Source organism: Propithecus coquereli, unplaced genomic scaffold (genome assembly GCF_000956105.1).
Source record: "Propithecus coquereli isolate 6110/MARCELLA unplaced genomic scaffold, Pcoq_1.0 Scaffold79, whole genome shotgun sequence".
Lineage (NCBI taxonomy): Eukaryota > Metazoa > Chordata > Mammalia > Primates > Indriidae > Propithecus > Propithecus coquereli.
Genome location: NW_012154062.1, coordinates 2,321,918 through 2,342,668, shown reverse-complemented (window position 1 = coordinate 2,342,668; position 20,751 = coordinate 2,321,918). Strand labels below are relative to the sequence as shown.

Genomic DNA, 20,751 nt, shown 5'->3' with positions numbered 1-20,751 from the left:
GACTGATGGTTAGTTTGTGCCCCCGCTGTCAAAGAGCTGATTGTCTGCGCCCAAGTGGCAGAGACTCGCACGGTGGCGTTGGGGCTTTGGTCTACCACTTCCTGACCCCGTAGACACTGCTCGGCTTTTTCTCCATCAACCTTTTTGGCTGTGCCTGCACACAGGGTGGAGATGTCTTGTAGAATTTACTGCCCCTCCTTGAATAGTTTCTTTTATCACTCACAAGGCCTGTCATTATAGTGTGTAGCGCTGCCTGACCTGGTCTCGCCATGAAGCTACCGTCCTTTCTGCCCGCCACCGACCCTGACAGTGTTTCATCAGCGGGGCTTGTCCTGGAGTCCTTGGTGATTTATGAGCTTCTTGTGGACGTTAGCAGACACATCTTGGCAGCCTCTCTGTGAGAGCATGCAGCTCTTGCACCAAAATGCTCACTGGTATCTGCAGAGTGAAATGCTTACATTCACCATAATTGCAACTTTTCTGTCCTTTGTCATAGAAATTTTGATAGCCACTGGCCATATTTGGGTTAAGTCTTAGGGTTTGGACCAAACTTAGACCTGCCTTGGTTTCACCTTCTAAGAGTGTCCACTTTAAGATGAAATGGGAAACAGTACCTGTAGCCGCTTGCGTATCTTAACCAATATTAGTGAGTCATAACGTTTGTCTTAAATTTTTGTCATTTTAAAATGTATTGGTTTTTACTTCCCAAATCCTCCCCTCTGCCACCCTCCCCCATACATTTGGTCGGTGGAAACACGTCATTAACACTTTATATCAATGTTAATGGCATTTGTTTGTTCGGGGCTCAAATTATAGTTACTTGAGAAGACCTTAGCTCCTCTACAAGCTGGTGAGCTTGCTGAGATTGGAATTTGTGCTTGGGTGGCCTTTTCATCTCCTGTAATTTCTCATGCAGTGCATTGAAGACAGTAGGTGCTCAATGCCTGTTTGTTATGTAGATGAATAAAGACACGATCCTAGATGAAGTGGGCTGTGTCTCTGACACATTTTTGGGTCATTGCCGTGTTATTTGGAGATCCTGGTGTTTCTTGGTCCGGGTGGGATGTCACAGTTGTTACATGACTTCCACTTGGAGTCCTGGACCCCTTGGCTTGGGCCCACTGTGTTTTTCACATTCTCCTCCTTAAAAGCTCAGGAAGTACTACATGTGCCTTAAGCAGCCCCTACTATGCACCTTAGTGAAAAAGCTTCTAGCGTTGTTCTAACGTGAGAATGATGGAACAGCAATCCACAATGAAAACCCTTTTCCAGTCTGAGGGTTCTTGGAATAACCCTGTTGTGGGTGGACTCAGACCAGAGTGGGCGCTATTGCTGTGCAACAGTGTTTTGCCTCCACAGAGGACTATAAAGAAGCCTTTTCCCCATTGTTTTGCTGCCCAAAGATTGTAAGAATGGCAGTCAAGGCATTGAACGTGGATGTCCCCTTCAGTCCGGTCAATAAATCTACTCTTTCAGACACAGTGCATCATAGATCCATCATTGACGGCTCGGCCAGGGATGGGAAGGTACTGGGAAGAGAGATTTAGTAAGGATGGACATTCAAAAACGTCAGTGGCAACAAACCTGATGAGCACAAGGGTTTTCTGCAATTAAAAATAAAAACAGGAATGTGCATCTTTCTTCTTCTCCCAAGGGTCTTAAAATTGGTTGTTGACAAGGACTCCCTCTTGCTCTGTCTTTCTTCCCTGCTCCTCATCACCCCCAAGAGACTGAGCTCATTTAAAATCTGGGGGCCTTTCTAGGTTTTTAAAATAGTAGCACAGTGCTTCTGTGACCATGTTAAGCTGCATTTTCACTGTCATCTCTAACTTGTAGCAGTCCTTGGTAATTACACGGTGCTTTCTCTCTGCAAATCTGTAAACACAATACAAATGTTAACTCTTTTATTCTCCCAGCATCTCTGCGGAGAGAGAGAGATTGCACGGTGCCTTAGTGGTCTAGGTCTACCTCGGTCTGGTGACATCTCATCGAGGTATTCTATCCTGAAGGTGGCAAAGCTGGCAAAGTGACACCCACTTTTAAGAACGATGTTCTGTGCTGCCAAATGAAAACCCTAAAGTCTCCATAGAAGTAAGAATCCAAAGGATAAGTCTCTCCTGACTTGAGCAGGCAGATACAGCCAATTGTTACTATTTTTGATTACAGATTCGATTGCTGGCATGGTTTGGAAATATTTTGTCTGTTAAGGAATGCGGAGTTTTGTTTCTGACATACGTTATCAGCTCTTGACATTTAAAAGGGAAAATTCATCACTGCCTCTTTGGCAGCAGTTTTTATGGCTTTTTGTTATTTCTTTTAAAAAGTCCATTCTGCTTAAAGATCTGGGTGGTTTTCTTTTTTTTTTTTTTTTCCTTTTATTCTTTTTTTCCAAAGAGTAGAATACCAAATAATCTCTAAATTTAAACTAGTGAATTTCAAAAGCCAGACTAGATTTCGAAGAGACTTATGAAACAAAACAAAAAGATATATTAGTTTTAAATTTCTTTAATCATAGATTATTTAATCTTTAATCTTGAAACATTGTTTTCAGTTAACATCACGATTTTAATCTTTTATGAAAATATGATAATTATTCCATTTTAAAAATCTGTTGGAAAAATCACACACTTTCAGTATCTACAGCACAATAAGATATGTGAATGTTCCATTTCTGTTTTCTGATTTGCCTATTTTGTCTTTAATGACAACCTATTTAAAGTCTTTCAAGTGGTGGAATAACATGATAACATGTCTTCACTGGTAATTTAATACTTGGATATAATGGGTTTATCTGAGAGATTTTGTTAAAAACAGCAAGATGCCTGAACACCAAAGCTGAGATATTTTTAATCACAGAATTATAGTAATTATACAAATCCCAAGATTTTCATCAGATGGAAAAGGCTTCTAGGGCTAAACATGCACTTTCAACTTAGCACTAATAACTGTGTATTGTTCTAAATTATAGTAGAGAGACTCCTCAGGCCAAGGGAAATATTAGAAAGAAGGTAACATGTTGAATTTTTAGGAAAATTGAGAAATAAACTATTTTGATAGCCTAGTGGGATCTGTAAGAGGTGCACCTCCTGGGTAGCAGAAGAACTTCCGTGTGCAGACGTAGAACATAGAGGTGAATATTTAAATAGAGTCAATGAGGCTGTTAGTATTTACTAAATATTCAGAGAACAACAGCTTTCTCTTTTCTCCCGAGAGTCCCGAAGTTGCTAATTGTCTGGGCTAGGTGCCTTTTTCTCATCAGTAAATGGGACAGACCACCAGTAAATGAGATGACTATTGGCCCAGAATCTGGCTTTCTGGGTTTGGTGAAAAACTATATAAAGAATAATTTAGTTATTGTGGAGATTATTAAAAATGTCAAGTTTTTAATAAAATGGCAAAGGCACAGTATCCATGGGGAACTTGTTTGTAAGAGAAGTGTTATAGAAAGATGTACCTAGCCAGGTGTGGTGACTCATGCCTGTAATCTCAGAACTTTGGGAGGCCGAGGCAGGAGGATCACTCAAGGCTAGGAGTTTCGAGACCAGCCTGAGCAAGACACCATCTCTGCAAAAAACAGAAAAATTAGCTGGGCATGGTGGAGCGTGCCTGTAGTCCCAGCTACTCAGGAGGCTGAGGCAGGAGGATCACTTAGGTTCAGGAGTTCAAGGTTGCAATCAGCTGTGACTAGGCCACTGCACTCTAGCCTGGGTGACAGAGTGAGACCCTGTCTCCAAAAAGAAAAAAGAAAGAAAGTTGCATCTAGAAGGTTTTATAAAAATGTCCCTAAATGATAAATTTTAATTGATCTGTTTTCCATTAATCATTCTTTTGTTTATTTATTTTTCCTGGCTAAGCTGGGTAGAGGGAGCCGAGGACAGGACATTGACGGAGAACCCTGAAAAGGGAGCGTGCGGGGGGGATGTGAGGTGGGTGGAGGAGGGGAGAAGGTGCTCCCAGGGCACATGGGGAAGGCGAGTCAGGTGGTCTCGTCCTTTGTCACAGGGGTTTGGAGTTGGGGACAGGGCACGTGAAAGGCCCTGAGACTGATCTGAGTATTTCTGATGAGCAGTCAGGACACGGAATTCCTCGTAGAGGCTGGAGCAGAGACATGCCTGGTATTTGAGTCCCAATAGGACGGTATTTCTGACCTGCGTTCCCTTTCTAGGGTAAACTCCTCTTCCCCAGTCTGCAAGCAGAATTGGTTCCCTGATTCCTTGTGAACATGTCACTATCCATACTATCCACACTTATTGTGTCTGTATGTGAACCTCTGGGTGCTTCCTCGCCTCCTCATCGGAAAGCTGGGACAACATTTTGAGCCACTTTCAGGCCTGCCCCGAATGAGCGCACGCAGGTGAACTCACGAGGGCCTCACCTAATTGCACCCACCCCTGCTGATGGGCCCTAGCCCAGCAGTCCCCTGCAGGCAATCGCCATATGGAGGATTTACAAGATACAGAAAGAACAGCGAGAAGCAGGAAAAAATCTCTCTGAATCCTTCCACCCAGAGGGAATTATTGTTCACATTTTGCCACATTTCCTTCGGTCTGTTTTCCGTGCCCTTTGTTCTGTATATATGTGACATCGCAGGTGAGCACATTTGTGCTGTGACTTCCAAACATCAAATAACATTTTTTCGTGTATCATAAGCCTTTTCCAGAAACCTCCTAGGAGGTCTGTTGAATACTGATTGCTGCAGAGAGCACAGGGGTGTTGCTATTTTGATTAAGTGTTGCTGTCCTTTGTGTCTCCTCCCAGGTCCCCTCTCGTGTCAGCTGCACATCTGGAAGGCTATGATGGGAATGAAGGCGAGAACTTGGAGGTGTCACTTATCTCATCGCTTCTGCCTGCGACATCATCCTTTGCAAGTAGGGAAGCCGTTCCGTGCGGTGGTGAATGCCAAGGGGCAGGACGCGTTCTAGAAGGCAATGGACGCAAGCAGCTCCGGGGGCCCCAAACGCACGCGTGCTGTGGTCTAGCCCAGGGAAGGATGTCGCTGGTGCCGGACGCATGGCCGATGCCTGAATGAGGATGCTTCGCCGGGGGCTGCTCGCGTGGGTCTCCCGGGTGGCGGTGCTGCTGGTGCTGCTCTGCTGCGCCGTCTCCGTGCTCTACATGTTGGCCTGCACTCCGAGGGGCGACGAGGAGCAGCTGGCGCTGCCCAGGGCCAACGGCCCCACGGGGAAGGAGGGGTACCAGGCTGTCCTGCAGGAGTGGGAGGAGCAGCACCGCAACTACGTGAGCAGCCTGAAGCGACAGATCGCGCAGCTCAAGGCGGAGCTGCAGGAGAGGAGCGAGCAGCTCAGGAACGGGCAGTACCAAGCCAGCGACCCCGCAGGCCTGGGGCTGGACAGGGCGCCCCCGGAGAAGACCCAGGCGGACCTCCTGGCCTTCCTGCACTCGCAGGTGGACAAGGCCGAGGTGCACACCGGTGTCAAGCTGGCCACCGAGTATGCGGCAGTGCCTTTCGACAGCTTCACCCTGCAGAAAGTGTACCAGCTGGAGACCGGCCTGACCCGCCACCCCGAGGAGAAGCCGGTGAGGAAGGACAAACGGGACGAGTTGGTGGAAGCCATCGAATCGGCCTTGGAGACCCTGAACAGCCCTGCGGAGGGCAGCCCCAACCAGCGTCCTTACACGGCCTCCGATTTCATAGAAGGTTGGCATGTGCGTGCAGTGGGGGGCAAAGTGGGAGAAAAGGCATCTGGGGGTCCTGGCACCCAGGCAGACTCCAGCTGCAGGAGGCTGGCAGCTGGCTCAGGGATGGCTGGTGGAAAGTTTTATGGGAGCGCCACGAAAGGTATAGCATGGATTTTTATTTTGCAGAAACATCTGTTTCCACTTTCTTTCTCATGGAAACCACAGTCATTGAGTGGACAGTTTCATTGTTCCTTGGCAGGAGGTAGAACTTCTTGCTTTCGTTTTTCTTTTCAAAGCAATAAAACAAAATATAAACATAAAAGTTTGAAACCCAAATAGAATAGGATAGGCAATTTTAATCTCCCCTTCTCACAAGCGCTTCCAGTAATTGGACCAGGTTGCCAAGCCCACGAATAGAATAATAGCAAGCATGTGGTATTGTACTTGCATGTGCCAAGCATTGTTCTAGGAACTTTATACTTTAATTTTCTTTTTCATAATGACTCCATGAGGGCATGAGGAAATGGAGGTATAGATTAATTAAGTAAATACCTAAAGTTGTTCAGTTAGCAAGTGGTGGAGCCGGGATTTGAACCCAGGAAGTCTAATTCCAGAGCCCATGCCCTTAACCTCTGCATTGTATTGTACAGATTGTCAGAGCACGTGGAAACCAGCAACACGTGGAAATCAGCTCTTTTCATGGGCACAGGACAGCCTGGTATCAATTCGTGTTCGTGTCTAATTTTATTTATTTTATATATATATTTAAAAAAATTTTTTTAGAGACAGTGTTGCCCAGACTGGAGTGCAGTGGCACAATCACAGCTCACTGAAGCCTCAAACTCCTGGGCTCAAGCAATCCTCCTGCCTCAGCCTCCCAAGTATCTAGGACTATAGGCACGTGCCACCATGCTCAGCTTTTAAAAATTTTTTGTAGTGATGGGGTCTTGCTATGCTGCCCAGGCTGGTCTCAAACTCCTGGTCTCAAGTGATTCTCCTTCCTCAGCCTTGCAAAGTGCTGGGATTACAGGCGTGAGTCACTGTACACCTGGCCTGTGTCTAGTTTCTTGGAAGACATTAGTGTCTTCTTATTAACTTACCTATTGATACCAGCTCAGAAATCAACTAATAATTTAGGAGAAGCAATGTCTTCAAGGGCATCTAGTTCTTTCCCCATTTCTGGATAGAATCTACTTCAACTTGCCCAGGGATATAGCTGTGTCCACCTAACCTCACTCCCTACTTTGGTCATGCAACCACCAAATCATGGCTTCTGAGGGAGACAGACGCTCTATAGTCATATCAAAAGCCCTCCTGCTGTCATTTATGCCTATTCTCTTTGGGTACTTTCCCGTCTTATGCTTTTTTCCACTTTATATATGAACCATAAATTTATACAATTTTAGTGCATCATTATTTTTCATATACCTAGAGCCGGGTAAAGAAATCTTTTACACGATCAAGCTTTTGGAGTATTTTTTTTTTATTTTTACTCATTTTATGAGATATTAAAAATGTCTAGAACATTCAACAGCTAACCAGTAATAAGCACATGGTGAGCACTCGGTAAGAGTTCAACATATAATGATGATGCAACATCACATTTTATAGTGCTTTACAGTTTATGAAGCATTTTCACATATATAATCTTGCTAGCTGACTCCCAGGGAGACAAAATCATTAAATATCATTAAAAAACAAATCCTGGTTGCCACTCTCCCTGGAGGATGCTACATAGAGCTGCCCATATACAAAGCAATTTCAAAAGAACTTGATTACAAATCAATGCCTATAATTTTGAATGTTTGACCTTGTGATTTTCAATCTGCATTCATATTTGGAATCTCTGCTTCTCTGTGCACAACATCTTAATATCTAAGGCCTGTCTTTGGCAATCAGCAGTGACACCAGCCTCTTGTCCCTGAGCTGATTTGCTCTGAGGTTTGGCTGACTTTCTGTTAGAGACATTCTCATCGTAACCACGCAGTGTTGCTTTATGTGCAGCACACGGCTGGTATTTTAAGGCAGATCAATCCACATGTATCTCCCAAATGTGGTGAAAGTCTAGTCACCTGTTTTCATATGAGTAAATAAAGATAAACACTTTAAGTATATTTATACAGATTTGACTGTCATAAACAGCACAGTTTATTTCATTTCTAACAATTCTTATCAATAACACAAGATTGTGGAGGCAATTTTATATTCACAGATAGTGGGACATGATGAAAGATTCCAGCAGTCAGAGGAAGCTTCAGGGAGGCAGAATTATGAGCAATATAAGAAGTAACTTTGAAAATAGTGATTTTTCAGAACAAAGTGGGATTTATGCCATTACAAGAATTCTATCATCACCTAGGTGACCATTTGACCAGGAGATTATAAATCATGATTCTATCTTCAGAGAGGTGATTAGACTGAATCACACTCAAAGACCTCTTCGATTCTGGTTCACGGTTCTTTGATCTACACCTAGTTAAGGAGAAAGAAAGGAATGGAAAAGGTCTGATTCGAGATCTTTTATAATGAGTTAGAGCAAGTGATAGGATATTATAAGGGTGCAGTAGATCTTTAAAATAACTTCTTTGGGTTTCCGGACGTAACCTTAGAGTAATTTTGTGTTCGGGGTTGCAGTAGTCCACAAGTTGGAGCCATTTTGCAAAAGTCCATGGGAAAATTTTAGGTTAGATGTGGGCGTGTTTTGCACTCTCAGAAAGTTCTAATCTAAACGAAGGCAACAAATTTGCTGAACCCTGAACTAATATGACGGAGATGGGGATTCTTTGTGTTTAAAGAAATAATACTAAAAGCCGGTGGCATCCTTCCAGGTGATAATAGTCCTGTAAAACTTAACTGTAAGGCAGGTGGCGTGATGACACAGGCATCAGGAGCTGTGGGGCTTTGACCTTTTGCTCAGTTTCCACATCTGGCAACAAGAGACTTGACATTGACGTCCTACGCAGCCCAGCCTCCAGGTCTGTCTGATCTGCAAAATACAAAGCACTGCTTCGACTTCCTTTCTTTGTAGCTTTGCCAAGCAACCATCTCTGAGGGATGCTCTGTCATCTACTCTGCTGGGTGACCCAGGACAAGCCACCCACTCTTTGTGATACTGCTTAATAAAAGGAGGGATTCAGAGGGATGATTTACAAGGTCGTGTCTGGCTGTGGCCACTTTCTTCCCTCCTGTGCAGCTTGCGGAGGGAGAGTATCGTATGGATCGCTGCCCAATTTATCTATGTTGATCTAATTACTATCTGTCTCTAAAACACGGAGGGAACAATAGTTGTCACCTTTTCCCTTTCCCCAGATGCTTCATTGGCGCTGGCGTCTGTGTTGGATTCTTACATGATAGCGCTAATTTTTTACAACCATCTGGGAAAAGAAGTGGAAAGTAGAGACATGATCATGTCCTGTGCCTCAAGATGCTTGTTTATCTCAAGTAAACAGAAAACCCCTTTCTTTATGTTTGTAGTCGAATTATTCCTTTAGTATGGGATATGCAGACTAATACTGAAATCTGAGTAGCACATCTTTTGGTTTTGTTTTCATATTTTTAAATAAAACCTTTGGATGTCAGTTTGACATCATTCCATACAATAATTTAGCTTTCTGAATTCTTCCTTGTTTACAACGCAAACATCTGATAACGTGACTCCTATGGGAGGCACTGGTGCGCCGGTGCCGTGGGGTTGCTCTCTGTCACCAGGCCTCCCCCAGACTCTGCAGGGTTAGTGGTGTGGCAAGCATGGGTCTGCGGCCAAAAGGCTTGATCCACAAGCAAGTGAAGGGTTTGAAGATGCTATGGTTTGAATGGGGCCCCTCCAAAATTCAGGTGTTGCCGATGGGATAGGATTAAGAGGTGGGGCCTGTAACAGGTGATTAGGGCGTGAGGGCTTCTCCTCCATCTATATAAGGGATTAAGGCCCTTGTAAAAGAGGCTTCACGGAGCACCTTCAGTAGCGTGTCCTTGTGCCATGTGAGGACACGGTGTCCCTCCCTCCGGAGGATGCGGCCCTCATGAGACAACTGAACTTGCTGGTGCCTTAATCTTGGACTTCCCAGCCTCCAGAACTGTGAGCAAACAAATTTCCATTCTTTATAAATTACCGTCTTGGGTATTTTGTTGTAGTAGTACAAAATGGGCTAGAATGTACGTCTTAAAACAAGGGCATATGGAGATAGTTATAAAACCTTAGCAGGCTGCACAGTAAATGCCAGCCTCCTGTACTCTACAGCCAAGACCGCATGGAGACAGTGAGGTTTGTTTTGACTTCCATTGTTTGTGTATCACTAAGTAACCTCTAAAGGACACTCTATGACCGCATGGCTAACGCTTTGAGGCCTGTGGTGCTTGGGGAGCGGTGTGCCAGGGACTATAGTGGACAGGACGTGGGCCCTTTCCTTGGCATGTGTTTCAGTGATAGCTGTCCTTGTTGGCAGCTTTGTGACTTGGGGTGGAAATGGTAAGGCAGGTTTTCAGTGCATCGCTGGGAGTTTGGGGTGGGGGGTATCTGGGGATCTCGGTGCAGACATCAGGGAAAGTGTGGATTTGGCATAGTGGATGGGTCTCACCTGTGTGTGGGGTGCGGCAAGGCGGGACTCGGGCGGGCAGAACAGCAAAAGGACTTCAGGTGCTGAGTTAAGCCTTCAATTTCTCAGCTAGCGTCTCCAGGGAGGCGAGGGCGGCAGAACTTGCCAGAACGATCCTTCTGATCATCCCTCGTTCTCTGTGTGTGTGCTGAACCACCATGTTGGTTTGCCATTAAGTTTGGAGCAGGCTTGTGTGATCATAGGTTTCTCTCTCATCCCTTTATCTTATTACCGCCTTCAAATGTCCTCATTTGTTTGCTCATGATGTAAGCTCCTATATGCTCCTAAATGCTTTTTATTCCAAAATTAGAGATAAGGGGCTTAAATGCAAATAAATAGTCTGAGGCTACACTTTGCAGAGTGAAGTCTTCCTTGTGGTCAAGGTGAGAAAGGAGCCCAGCCTTGGATTTATGCCCATGGGCAGGAATCCAACCTCCAGGCCCTCCATGGGGGCCCTGAAACTGGAAAAGCCCCGTGCTAGAGTAAATGCTCTACTGTTGCAGAATAGTTTGAAATTCTTAAGTTCTGAATAAGGGGCAATTTCATTTTGCACGGGGGCCCTGCAAGCTATGTAGCCAGTCCTACCTCCAAGGTGATGAGGACAGGAGGGAAAGTTCTAGAAAAAGGAAGATGGAATTAGAAGACTACCTGTGCAGGCAGGCAGAGGGCCACCTCCACATAAACGGTGCAGCCTTGTTGCAGGGCAGGCGCTGCTGCTCACACTTTGACTGCCTCAGACACGTTGGGTAGGAAGCAGTTTGTAGGAAAGATCTGTAGTTTTTTAACCAGACTCCCAGTTTTTCCTTCGTTAGGGTCGTGGATGAGTCCTGTTCCAAGGCTTAATCAAAAAACTGATGGGTGCAGAGGGCTTCAGAATTGGCTTCAGCTGAATAAATGGTCAGGGAAGATGTTGGAAGAGGCGACACCTGCGTTGGTCTTGAAGGGTGAGAAGGGCTTAGCGGTGGGCAGCAGAGGGTGGGTACCAGAATGCACGTTGGCTGGAGAATGGGATTCAGGTGTGGGGTTAGGGTTGAAACCAGCGTAAGCAGCAAGCAGGGCCCAAGAGTGCTGGGATTGTAGCTCACGAGGACCCTGGGACCCTCTGGCGCTGGAGAGTCACCGTAGTTACAAGATCTGGTCCAATTCTGCACTCTTTCTGGTGCAGAATCCTTCACGGGAGAAGCCCTGGCTCCCGACCTCTGTGTAGGCAATGTTCTACCTTCTGTTCCTCTCTGAAATCTCTTCTGATCCTTCCAGCTGGAAATACTCTCTCATTCTCCCCAAGGTAGTGTATTGCGCTTGCAGGCACTTATTTCTCCAGCTGGGGTTATAGGTCTTCGTTCAGATGGAACCAGTCTTCCTTGCTAACTTCTGGCAACAGTCATTGACAAACAGGAGGTTTTCCTATTTATTAATTGCATATCCCTCATGGCAATCTTTGCATTCCTTATCCCATTTTGGAGCTGATTATATATATAAAAAATCCGAAAACCTTTTAGGAGAAAAATTTATATAAAATCCACGGTGTACACAATACTCCTTACCGGTCTGTTCTGCTCTTATGGTTCCATTATAAGTTAGTTGCTTGGATTGGAGGATTTGTTTCCAAAGAGGTAATACCATAAATAGTACTTAGGTTCCTGGGATAGGCTACAAATCTGATTTAAAATTCAAACTCAAGAACTCAAATGCAGGGTGTTGGGAGTAAGCAGGGGTAGAGAGTAGCTTCTTCAGAAAGTTATTTTTTTCTTTTTCTATCTCAGGCATTCCTGGTACATTCTCCATATAGTACCTGACACTAAAATTGCTTGCTGGAGACTTTATTTTGGAACCATTTTAGAATTATAGAAGAGTTGCAAAAATAGTACGGAGAGTTCCTTCCTCCTTCATCCAGTTTCCCCTAATGTCAACGTTTTACATGATTGTGGTGCGATGATCAAAACTGGGAAAATGGCACTGGCACAATACTGTTGACTAAATCAGGGGTCCCCAACCTATGGTGAGTTGAATAATTATTTCATTGTATATTACAATTAATAATAGAAATAAAGTGCACAATAAATGTCATGCACTTGAATCATCCCGAAACCACCCCTCCCCCACCCGCTCCGGTCCATGGAAAAATTATCTTCCATGAAAACAGTCCCTGGTGCCAAAAACGTTGGGGAGCCAAAAATATTGGGGATCACTGGACTAAATTATGCCTAGGCTTTGTTTTGTTTTTGTATTTCTCCTATTTGGCGTCCTCTGAGCTTCTTAGATCTGTGGCATGGTGTCATTCATCTTGGGAAATTTGGAGCCAGTGTTCAAATATTTCTTTGCCCCGTTCCTTCTCTGTTCTTCTGGAATTCCAGTTATGTGTATGTTTCACTGCTTAACCTCGTAGCTCTTGGATGTTCTGTTTCTTTGTTCATTTGCAGCTTTTTTCTTTTTAGGTTTCAGTTTGGATAGTTTTTATGGACCCACCTCAAGTTAACGAATGCAGCAGAAATGAGTCTGATGAGCCCATAAAAAGGCACTTTTAATCTCTATGACTGAATCTTTCATTCCTACCATTTCTGTTTGATGCTTAAATTAATAATTTACATCTCTCTGCAGAAATGACCCGTTCGATCATACATGTCATCCACTAGAGCCTTTAACATATTAATCACAGTTATTTTAAATTTCCTGTCTGATAGTTCCAGCATCCGTGTTGTATCTGAGTCTGACCCCAATGATTGCTTTATGTCTTGGATTTTTTTTTTCTTTTCCCACTGCCTCATACTTTTTGTTGAAAGCTGGACATCTTGTGTAGATGGCACAGACTGAAGTATTAATATATGGCGCCTATGGACGGAAGTGGCTTTTCCCTCTCCTGGAACTTTGGTGGGTGTGTGTGCGCATGTGCGCCACAGGCTTCAGATTCTTTTAGCGATACCTTGTGTTCAACGTGGAGGTGGTTTTGCCTGACAACTGTCTGTTCAGCCCTGCGATTAAGGTCTTCCCTTTGCTCTTATCTCAGAAAAGGTCTCTTGGCATTTCTCTCCTGCCCCACTGCCCAAATATCCTGCTGTTCCCTGTTACTCAAAGCTCATTGGCTTAGCTGTGCAGGGCAGTGGGACTGTCTCTGATGTCCTGATGAAATCTCAGTCCCAGGCAGGCACCATGTCTCTGGGTGTTGGGGTGTTTTCCTGTCCCACTCTCCCTTCCCACAGCCGCATCCTGTCTTCACCAGTTCCAAGGGTGAGAACGTTTGTTGCTGTTTTCTCCCCACCAATAAGGTTTTGATTCCTCAGCGGGGAGACGGGAGGGGAAGGTCCAGGAGAAGTTTCTTGCTGCCCCCCAACGGCTGCTGTCCCCCTCCCCCAGGCCCGCATGGCTTGGACACTTTCTTAATGTTCTTGCTGATCTTTTTTGTGAATACCCAATAGAGTTCCTGGAGAAAAAGCCTGCAGAAAGATGCAGACTTCTCCACTTTGGGGAACCCCAAAGGGCTCCACTGTCCTGCTCGTCTGCACTGAGCCCTCATCATTTTGTTAATTGCTTCTGGCCAGTGGCCAGGTGCAGCGACCCCGCTGGGCGAGGGCTCATGTGTCTTCTTTCCCTTCAGGCATCTGCCTCTCCTCAGATTTGGGGCCAGCTGTTTGCTCTGTGACGTCAGCTTTCCACTAGGTTCAAATGAAGCCTTGCATTGGAGGTGGTCCAGCCCTCTGCATTGTAAAGCATACTTCTTTCAGCTCCTGATATCCTAGAACGGGAGCAAAAGTCTGAAACCACTTTTTAAAATAATAATTTAAAACCTATTGATTACTTTGTCCACTTACACTGCTCTACAAATCGATAACCTCTTCGTACAGCCTCACAGCCTGGCGTCTGCTGTCACGCACTGTCCAGCAGTGCAAAAGGACCGAATTGCATTGATTTCACTCATGAGTGGGAGTGTTGCGGTAACGCCTCAAATCTGCAAGTCCCTTATCAGACTATTTTCTTCTGAATGAAAACCTCACATCCTGTGATCTGTGTTCTGTGGTGATGAATTGAAGAAATGGCACTGCTTTGTAAAACCCTATCTTGTCCCAGATTCCCTTTTTTTGAGCTTTAATGTTGTAAGTGCTCGGCACTTGGATATCTTCTCTTAAATGCCATATTGTCATAAAAAGTAAAACTGTTATTGTGGTAGCTTGTGACGCTGCCCCAGACTGGTGGTGTTGAGTCAGCCCTGTCTTCCTCATTGGCAGACTATGGGGTCACTGAGTTCCGTCCCTTTCTTCCTTTCACCGTAGTCTACCTGGAACCCCTTGTGTCTTGTTCCAGTGTTGACACGACTCCTATGCTCGCTGGATTAGGGGAGTCAAAAGGATAATGATGAGAGAGGAAAAGATAATATCTCATTCCCACCTGAGCTATCCATCTGTGTCCTGCATTTTCCCTCCTCCTGCAGGAGACACAGGTGGCCGATGTGTGCCCTGCTGCCCCAACTCTTTACTGCCATCTTACACAAACCCTCGGTGCAGAAAGAAAGCCATGACCGGAGGCTACACACTCCCTTCCAAATCCTGTCTTGCTCCTTCCTCTGGGACTCTGTCCCAGGCAGTCACCTCTGCTTCCTTCCTTTCTCTGCTCCGGTCCCCACCATCTGGAGCCTGTGCCCTAAGGAGGTCAGCAGGACTTAGAGCTCCCCCATCCCCAACCCCCTCCTGCCTGTCCTGTGGAGAGGGACTCATCCCCCTCTCATTGCCCTTTGTGAGCTGTCACTCTGACTTTCAAAGTTAGAATGGTGAGTGGATTTCACAGTGGCATGCTCAGGTGGATTTATATAGCACTATAAATGGTGTACTGCAAGCACATCATGGGTTAAGAGGTTTTGGTGGGCTGGTCCGAGGACTTCGCCACCACAGACAATATTGTTTCTGTGCTTTCTGAGTGACTTACAAGTGAATGTTGGAACACAACCCATTCGTAAGTGGAGAACTATCTCCTTGTATTTCCTTGCACTGTAAATGTCGCTGTCAGCGGCAGCCAGTGCTTCTCTGCACCATAAGTCAGAGTCTGTCTGATTTACCTAGAGAAGGGGAGCATATGGATGGTACTGATGAGATTATTTTGACTGTGAGCAAGAGACAGGGTCTGTGAAGAATCCTTCCTCCCTCTCCATCTGTTTCCGTGAACATTGTTCATCAGAAGTCAACATCCGTGGATAGATTTCAGTTTGTTTGGAGGGAGGAGGGTCTTCTGAGCCTTGTGCCCAGATGACTTTATTCCCGTTGTAGGACCTGTAGGCGCTGCAGTGGGAAAGGGTTAAACACCAAGGAGGGTGGCTCCATCCTGGAAAGGTTTGCCTAAATCCTGCCAGGCCCTCCTCCTTCCCCCAGCTTCCTGTTTTCACTATAGGAATAGGTGAAGGGAAGGACTAGACCTTTCTACTCTTGGAGTGTTCCGTTGGTTTATCCATGGCATGGAAAACACAATTCTCAGAGGTGACTTCATCTAAAGGTTTTTGTAGGGAGGATTCTGATTGTATGGGACAGAGCCAGAGGAAATTAAATTGCTGGAGAGGCAATTAGGTTAAGTGCTGCTTGAATCTTCGCGGCTTGTTAAATGTGGGAATAGATGTGTAATAGGATGCAGTGAGTGAGATTGATGTTTTGCGATTTTTAAGGACATGGCTGTTCAGTAGTCTCTTCATTCATTGGACATGCCTTAGGCATTGTCAGTGCCGGAGATGGACAAAGTTGGACAACATTGTCCTGAGACTAGCTAGCTTCCCTGTCACAAGACCAGTAGGAGGGAAACCCAAGTACCAAGTAGGAATATGAAAGGTCCAGGTGGGAGGAGAGGACATGGCAAGGTGACAACCCAGAAGAATGAAGCAGGGCCAAGATTATCAAGCATTTTACGTTAAATGTTTATAGTTTATTCTATAGGGCATGTAGAACTATTGACTATTTTAAATGTTGGTGTTAGTTGCTTTCTATCTTGGTCATTCTAATAGCAGGGTAGAGGGTATATTAGGGTTAGAGTGCAGGTGGGTTTGGAAAAAAGTTTGGAAGTTACTCAAAATGTTGAACATAATGCCCCAGCAGTTCCATGCCCAGGTATATACCAATGAGAAATGAAAACATATTCACGCAACTTGTGCGTGAATGTTCACAGTAATGTTGTACGTGGTAGCCAAAAGGTGGAATCTACCCAGTGTCCGTGAGTGGATGGATTGGTAAACAAAATGCGGCATATCCACACAACAGAAAGTTGTTCAGCCCTAAAAGAAATGAATTATTGATAAATGCTACAACACGGAGGGCCCTTGGAAACATTACATCATGTGAAAGAAACCAGATATAAAAGACCATTTATCACATCATTCCATTTCTCTGAAATGTCCCAAATAGGCAAATCTATAGAGACAGAGAGTAGATTAGTGGTTGCCCAGGGCTCCAGGTGGGTGGATGGGGATGGGGAGTGACTGCTAATGGGTACAGATTTTCTTCTGGGGAAAGATGAAATACCCTAAAATTAGGTTATGGTGATGGTTGCATAACTCTGTGAACATACTAAATAAGACAAATTTACTTGTATACTTCAAATGGGTGAATTGTATGATCTGTGAATTCTAGCTCAATAAATAAAAATAAGACACAATCTGTCCTCAAAAAAAAAAAAACAGAAAGTAGGAGACTAATTAAAAGGTTTTAAAAAATGGTCGAGGTGACTGTAGGGCTTCTGAGTAGAGATTCTTACCTTGAGGTAGAGGAATAGGGAGGCTGAACGTGTTCAGGAGATTGCAATTCTGTAGCTTTAACCTAGCATCCTAGACTCTTGCATAGACATGTCTCAAGAATGTTTAATAAAGAAGTGATGATGAACATATTTATGTGATAGCTTTTTGAAAAAAGAACTTAAGGTAGCTTTAGTATTTATCGGTGTCAGTTCTCTGCCAGTTCTCTGTATGTAAGTGCTAAATCGTAACCTTGTCACGGAAGACACAAATATGGGAATACACTGGACGGAGCAGGGTGGGCCAGAGGCTAAAAGCAGGAAGACCCAAATCTTATTTTTCCTGTAAGATTAATCCAACAGACGAAATTATGAAAAATCCCTGTGGGCATTATTTCTGATCATCATCAATGGATTACCATCGAGGTGAATTTCCAATTTGGAAATAAGTTTTCAAAGTAAAGTGCAGGGGGGTTTGGAAAACAGTTTGGCAGTTCCTCAAATGTTAAACATAGAGTAATTGTAATGACCTGGGAGTTTCATTCCTAGGTATATATCACTAGTTTCAATCCTATCACTAGTTCGAGGCTAAACATTCAAGCCTAATAACCAAGAGCATTATGCCATTGCTAGACTAGCAGCTATTTGGTGACGGAAGCCCAGGAGCTGGGCTGGCGGCATGGCACAGCTACAAGACCAGAACACAGCTGGACCTCCAGCTGGTGTTGAAGTGGAACATGCTCTTGTCATGAGAACCTTTAGGGCAAAGCCCAAATTGTACTGGGGCATTGGGCCTGATGCAGGTGAGGCATGGCCCTGTTGGCAGGCTGGCCCCAGCGGGGTAGATGGAGCAGAGTTCTAGAGTCCAAGGGCTGGACATGGGTAGAGGTTTAGAGTTCAAACTAGACACCAGGAAAAAGGCAGCATATGTGATCTCAAGCAGGAGACCAGGAGCAGCATGCTGCAACTCAAAGAGATAAGGGAGTTTACCACCCTGGGATAATTATACATTCATCAAACGTTCACTGAATGTCTGCTATAGACCATGCATAGCTCAAGGGTATGTTGGTTGATCCCAGGATGAGGGCTGTGTGCTTCGGACCCAGCTATATGCTTCTAGGAGCAAGAGCCTTCATGGCTCTTTTTATAATTAGTGTTTTGTTCCTTAAATCCTGTACATTTCTAAACATTTTCTGAAGGATTCTCACTGGTTACCGATGTTCCCATAAGGCTAAAGTGTAAATACATTATTCATTTTCAAGTTCATGGCTGAACCTCCTTGAATTATGAATATGTTTATGGTCAATAAATATAGTTTATTAATAGCACACAGTGTACTTTGGCCTTCCCTCCGTGTTTAATGAAATCATTAATCTCTGTAACCTCTACCCACAAACTAAATTGCGCTGGAATTCATGAAAAATTGCAAATTCTATGGCCTCATATAAAGCGTATGTAATGTAAAAGTAGGTCTTAGTACCCTTCAATTATGTTCCAAATTTATTCAGAATCGGTCATGTCCTTTGCAAATTATTGGGCAATGTGAGACATACATGAAATTCTAAGAGTGAAATGTAAAAAGTCCCTACTTTATTTGGTTAAAGATGCACATGAGCATGACATAAGTTCTTGCTTAAACTTAAACCCTGACAAACATCATAAAAGATAAATGGGAAAAAGATGTGACCAAACCCTACAGGTGTCTGATATACACAGAAAAAAGGTTCATTTTTTCCTACCTGAAAAGTAGAATTTTTTTTAAAAGTAGATTATTAAACTGCAACACTTTAAAAAATGATACATGATATTGGAAAGGGTGGGGGAAGTGAAAATTTATGCTTAGTAGTGGGAGAATAAATTGGTACATTCTGTAAGGTAACTTGTATCAAGAGCCTTCAAAACGTTCATGCTTTTTCCTAGTATTTTCATTTCTGAAAGCTTAGTCTGAGAAATCTCAAATGTCCTTGAATATTTATATCAAGAACGTTCATCACAGAAGCATTTATGATTGTGAAAAATTAGCCTGGCGTGGTGGTGCACACCTGTAGTCCCAGCTACTTGGGAGGCTGAGGCAAGAGGATCACTTGAGCCCAGGAGTTCGAGGCTGCAGTGAGCTATGATCATGCCACTGCACTCTAGCCTGGGTGACAGAGCAAGATCCAGTCTCAAAACCAAAATTAAAAATAGTGAAAAATTAGAAGCAACCCAGATGTTTAATAATAGGAGACTGGTAAAATTATACAATATGTATATAGCGGAATATTGTGTGGCAACTAAAAATCATTTATTCAATAAATAAGCAACTGGGGCAAAGCCTTGCTATGAGAAAAACGTAATTTTAATTGTGAAAATAATCAGTTTATGTAAAAAAAGATCAAGAGGATAAAAATATTGTACCAAAGGATTTATATTTTTTTCTAAGTGGCGGCATTATGGGTGATGTTGTATTTTCCAGATATTCTACTTTGAAAATCTGTTGCTATTATACTTTGCAATAAGATATGATAATGCTTCAATGATGTTGACTAAAAAAGAAGTGAGTGTTTGACTCCCTAAAGTGACGAAACAGGGTAGTTGAAACAGAGGCAGGACTTGAGGTGGCAGGATCACTGGACTTCCTTCCTGCCGGCCAGGCTACCTGGGGAATCCAGAAGAGAAAAATAAATGACAGGTCACTTCTCAGTCTTGACCCTAAATTCCGAGACTGGAGGAGGCAGCCCGGAAAGGTGAGGTTGTTTCTAGAAATTTGATTAGCAGCCTGTTGGGAGGAGTTGGAGCAAAGCTTCTCTGTGCCCTAAACCCATCCCTCCTCCATCACGGTGGGCTGCAGGTGTGCATGCCGGAGAGGGACACTCAGCACAGAGCTCTGAGCTGTGCACGGTTACCCTCACCAGCTAGCTCTGCAAAAAGCATGGCTTTGTGTGCTCGTGGCCCCTCAACAGCGGTTTGGCAGAACCAGCGGCTCTGGTGTTTTGTCAGAGTCCCTTTCCTTGTGACATCTTACGACGATGCTTTCTAACTTTTTCCTTGCACTCCTAGGAGATGAATAGGAATTTTAAATGCAAGAGGAAAGAGAACAAAACACCTTTTCTTCCTTCCCCTCCAAAAAAATAAAAAAAGACCCTACTGTCAAAAGTGCCTTTTTAAAAAATTTTTTTTAGCCTGTCACCATCGAGGTGAATTTCCAATTTGGAAATAAGTTTTCAAAGTAAAGTGCAGGGGGGTTTGGAAAACAGTTTGGCAGTTCCTCAAATGTTAAACATAGAGTAATTGTAATGACCTGGGAGTTTCATTCCTAGGTATATATCACTAGTTTCAATCCTATCACTAGTTCGAGGCTAAACATTCAAGCCTAATAACCAAGAGCATTATGCCATTGCTAGACTAGTAGCTATTTGGTGACGGAAGCCCAGGAGCTGGGCTGGCGGCATGGCACAGCTACAAGACCAGAACACAGCTGGACCTCCAGCTGGTGTTGAAGTGGAACATGCTCTTGTCATGAGAACCTTTAGGGCAAAGCCCAAATCGTACTGGGGCATTGGGCCCGATGCAGGTGAGGCATGGCCCTGTTGGCAGGCTGGCCCCAGCGGGGTAGATGGAGCAGAGTTCCAGAGTCCAAGGGCTGGACATGGGTAGAGGTTTAGAGTTCAAACTAGACACCAGGAAAAAGGCAGCATATGTGATCTCAAGCAGGAGACCAGGAGCAGCATGCTGCAACTCAAAGAGATAAGGGAGTTTACCACCCTGGGATAATTATACATTCATCAAACGTTCACTGAATGTCTGCTATAGACCATGCATAGCTCAAGGGTATGTTGGTTGA

General features: G+C 44.3%; 1 protein-coding gene across 1 annotated transcript in view; it reads left to right on the top strand.

Annotated features, from left to right (window-relative positions):
- The first annotated feature begins 5,025 nt into the window (after positions 1-5,025).
- Positions 5,026-20,751, top strand: part of CSGALNACT1 (chondroitin sulfate N-acetylgalactosaminyltransferase 1) — a 77,998-nt gene continuing 62,272 nt past the window's right edge. The window contains exon 1 of the mRNA XM_012662913.1: positions 5,026-5,659. Within this exon, the coding sequence (XP_012518367.1) occupies positions 5,026-5,659 (634 nt within the window). The remainder of the gene's footprint in view (positions 5,660-20,751) is intronic.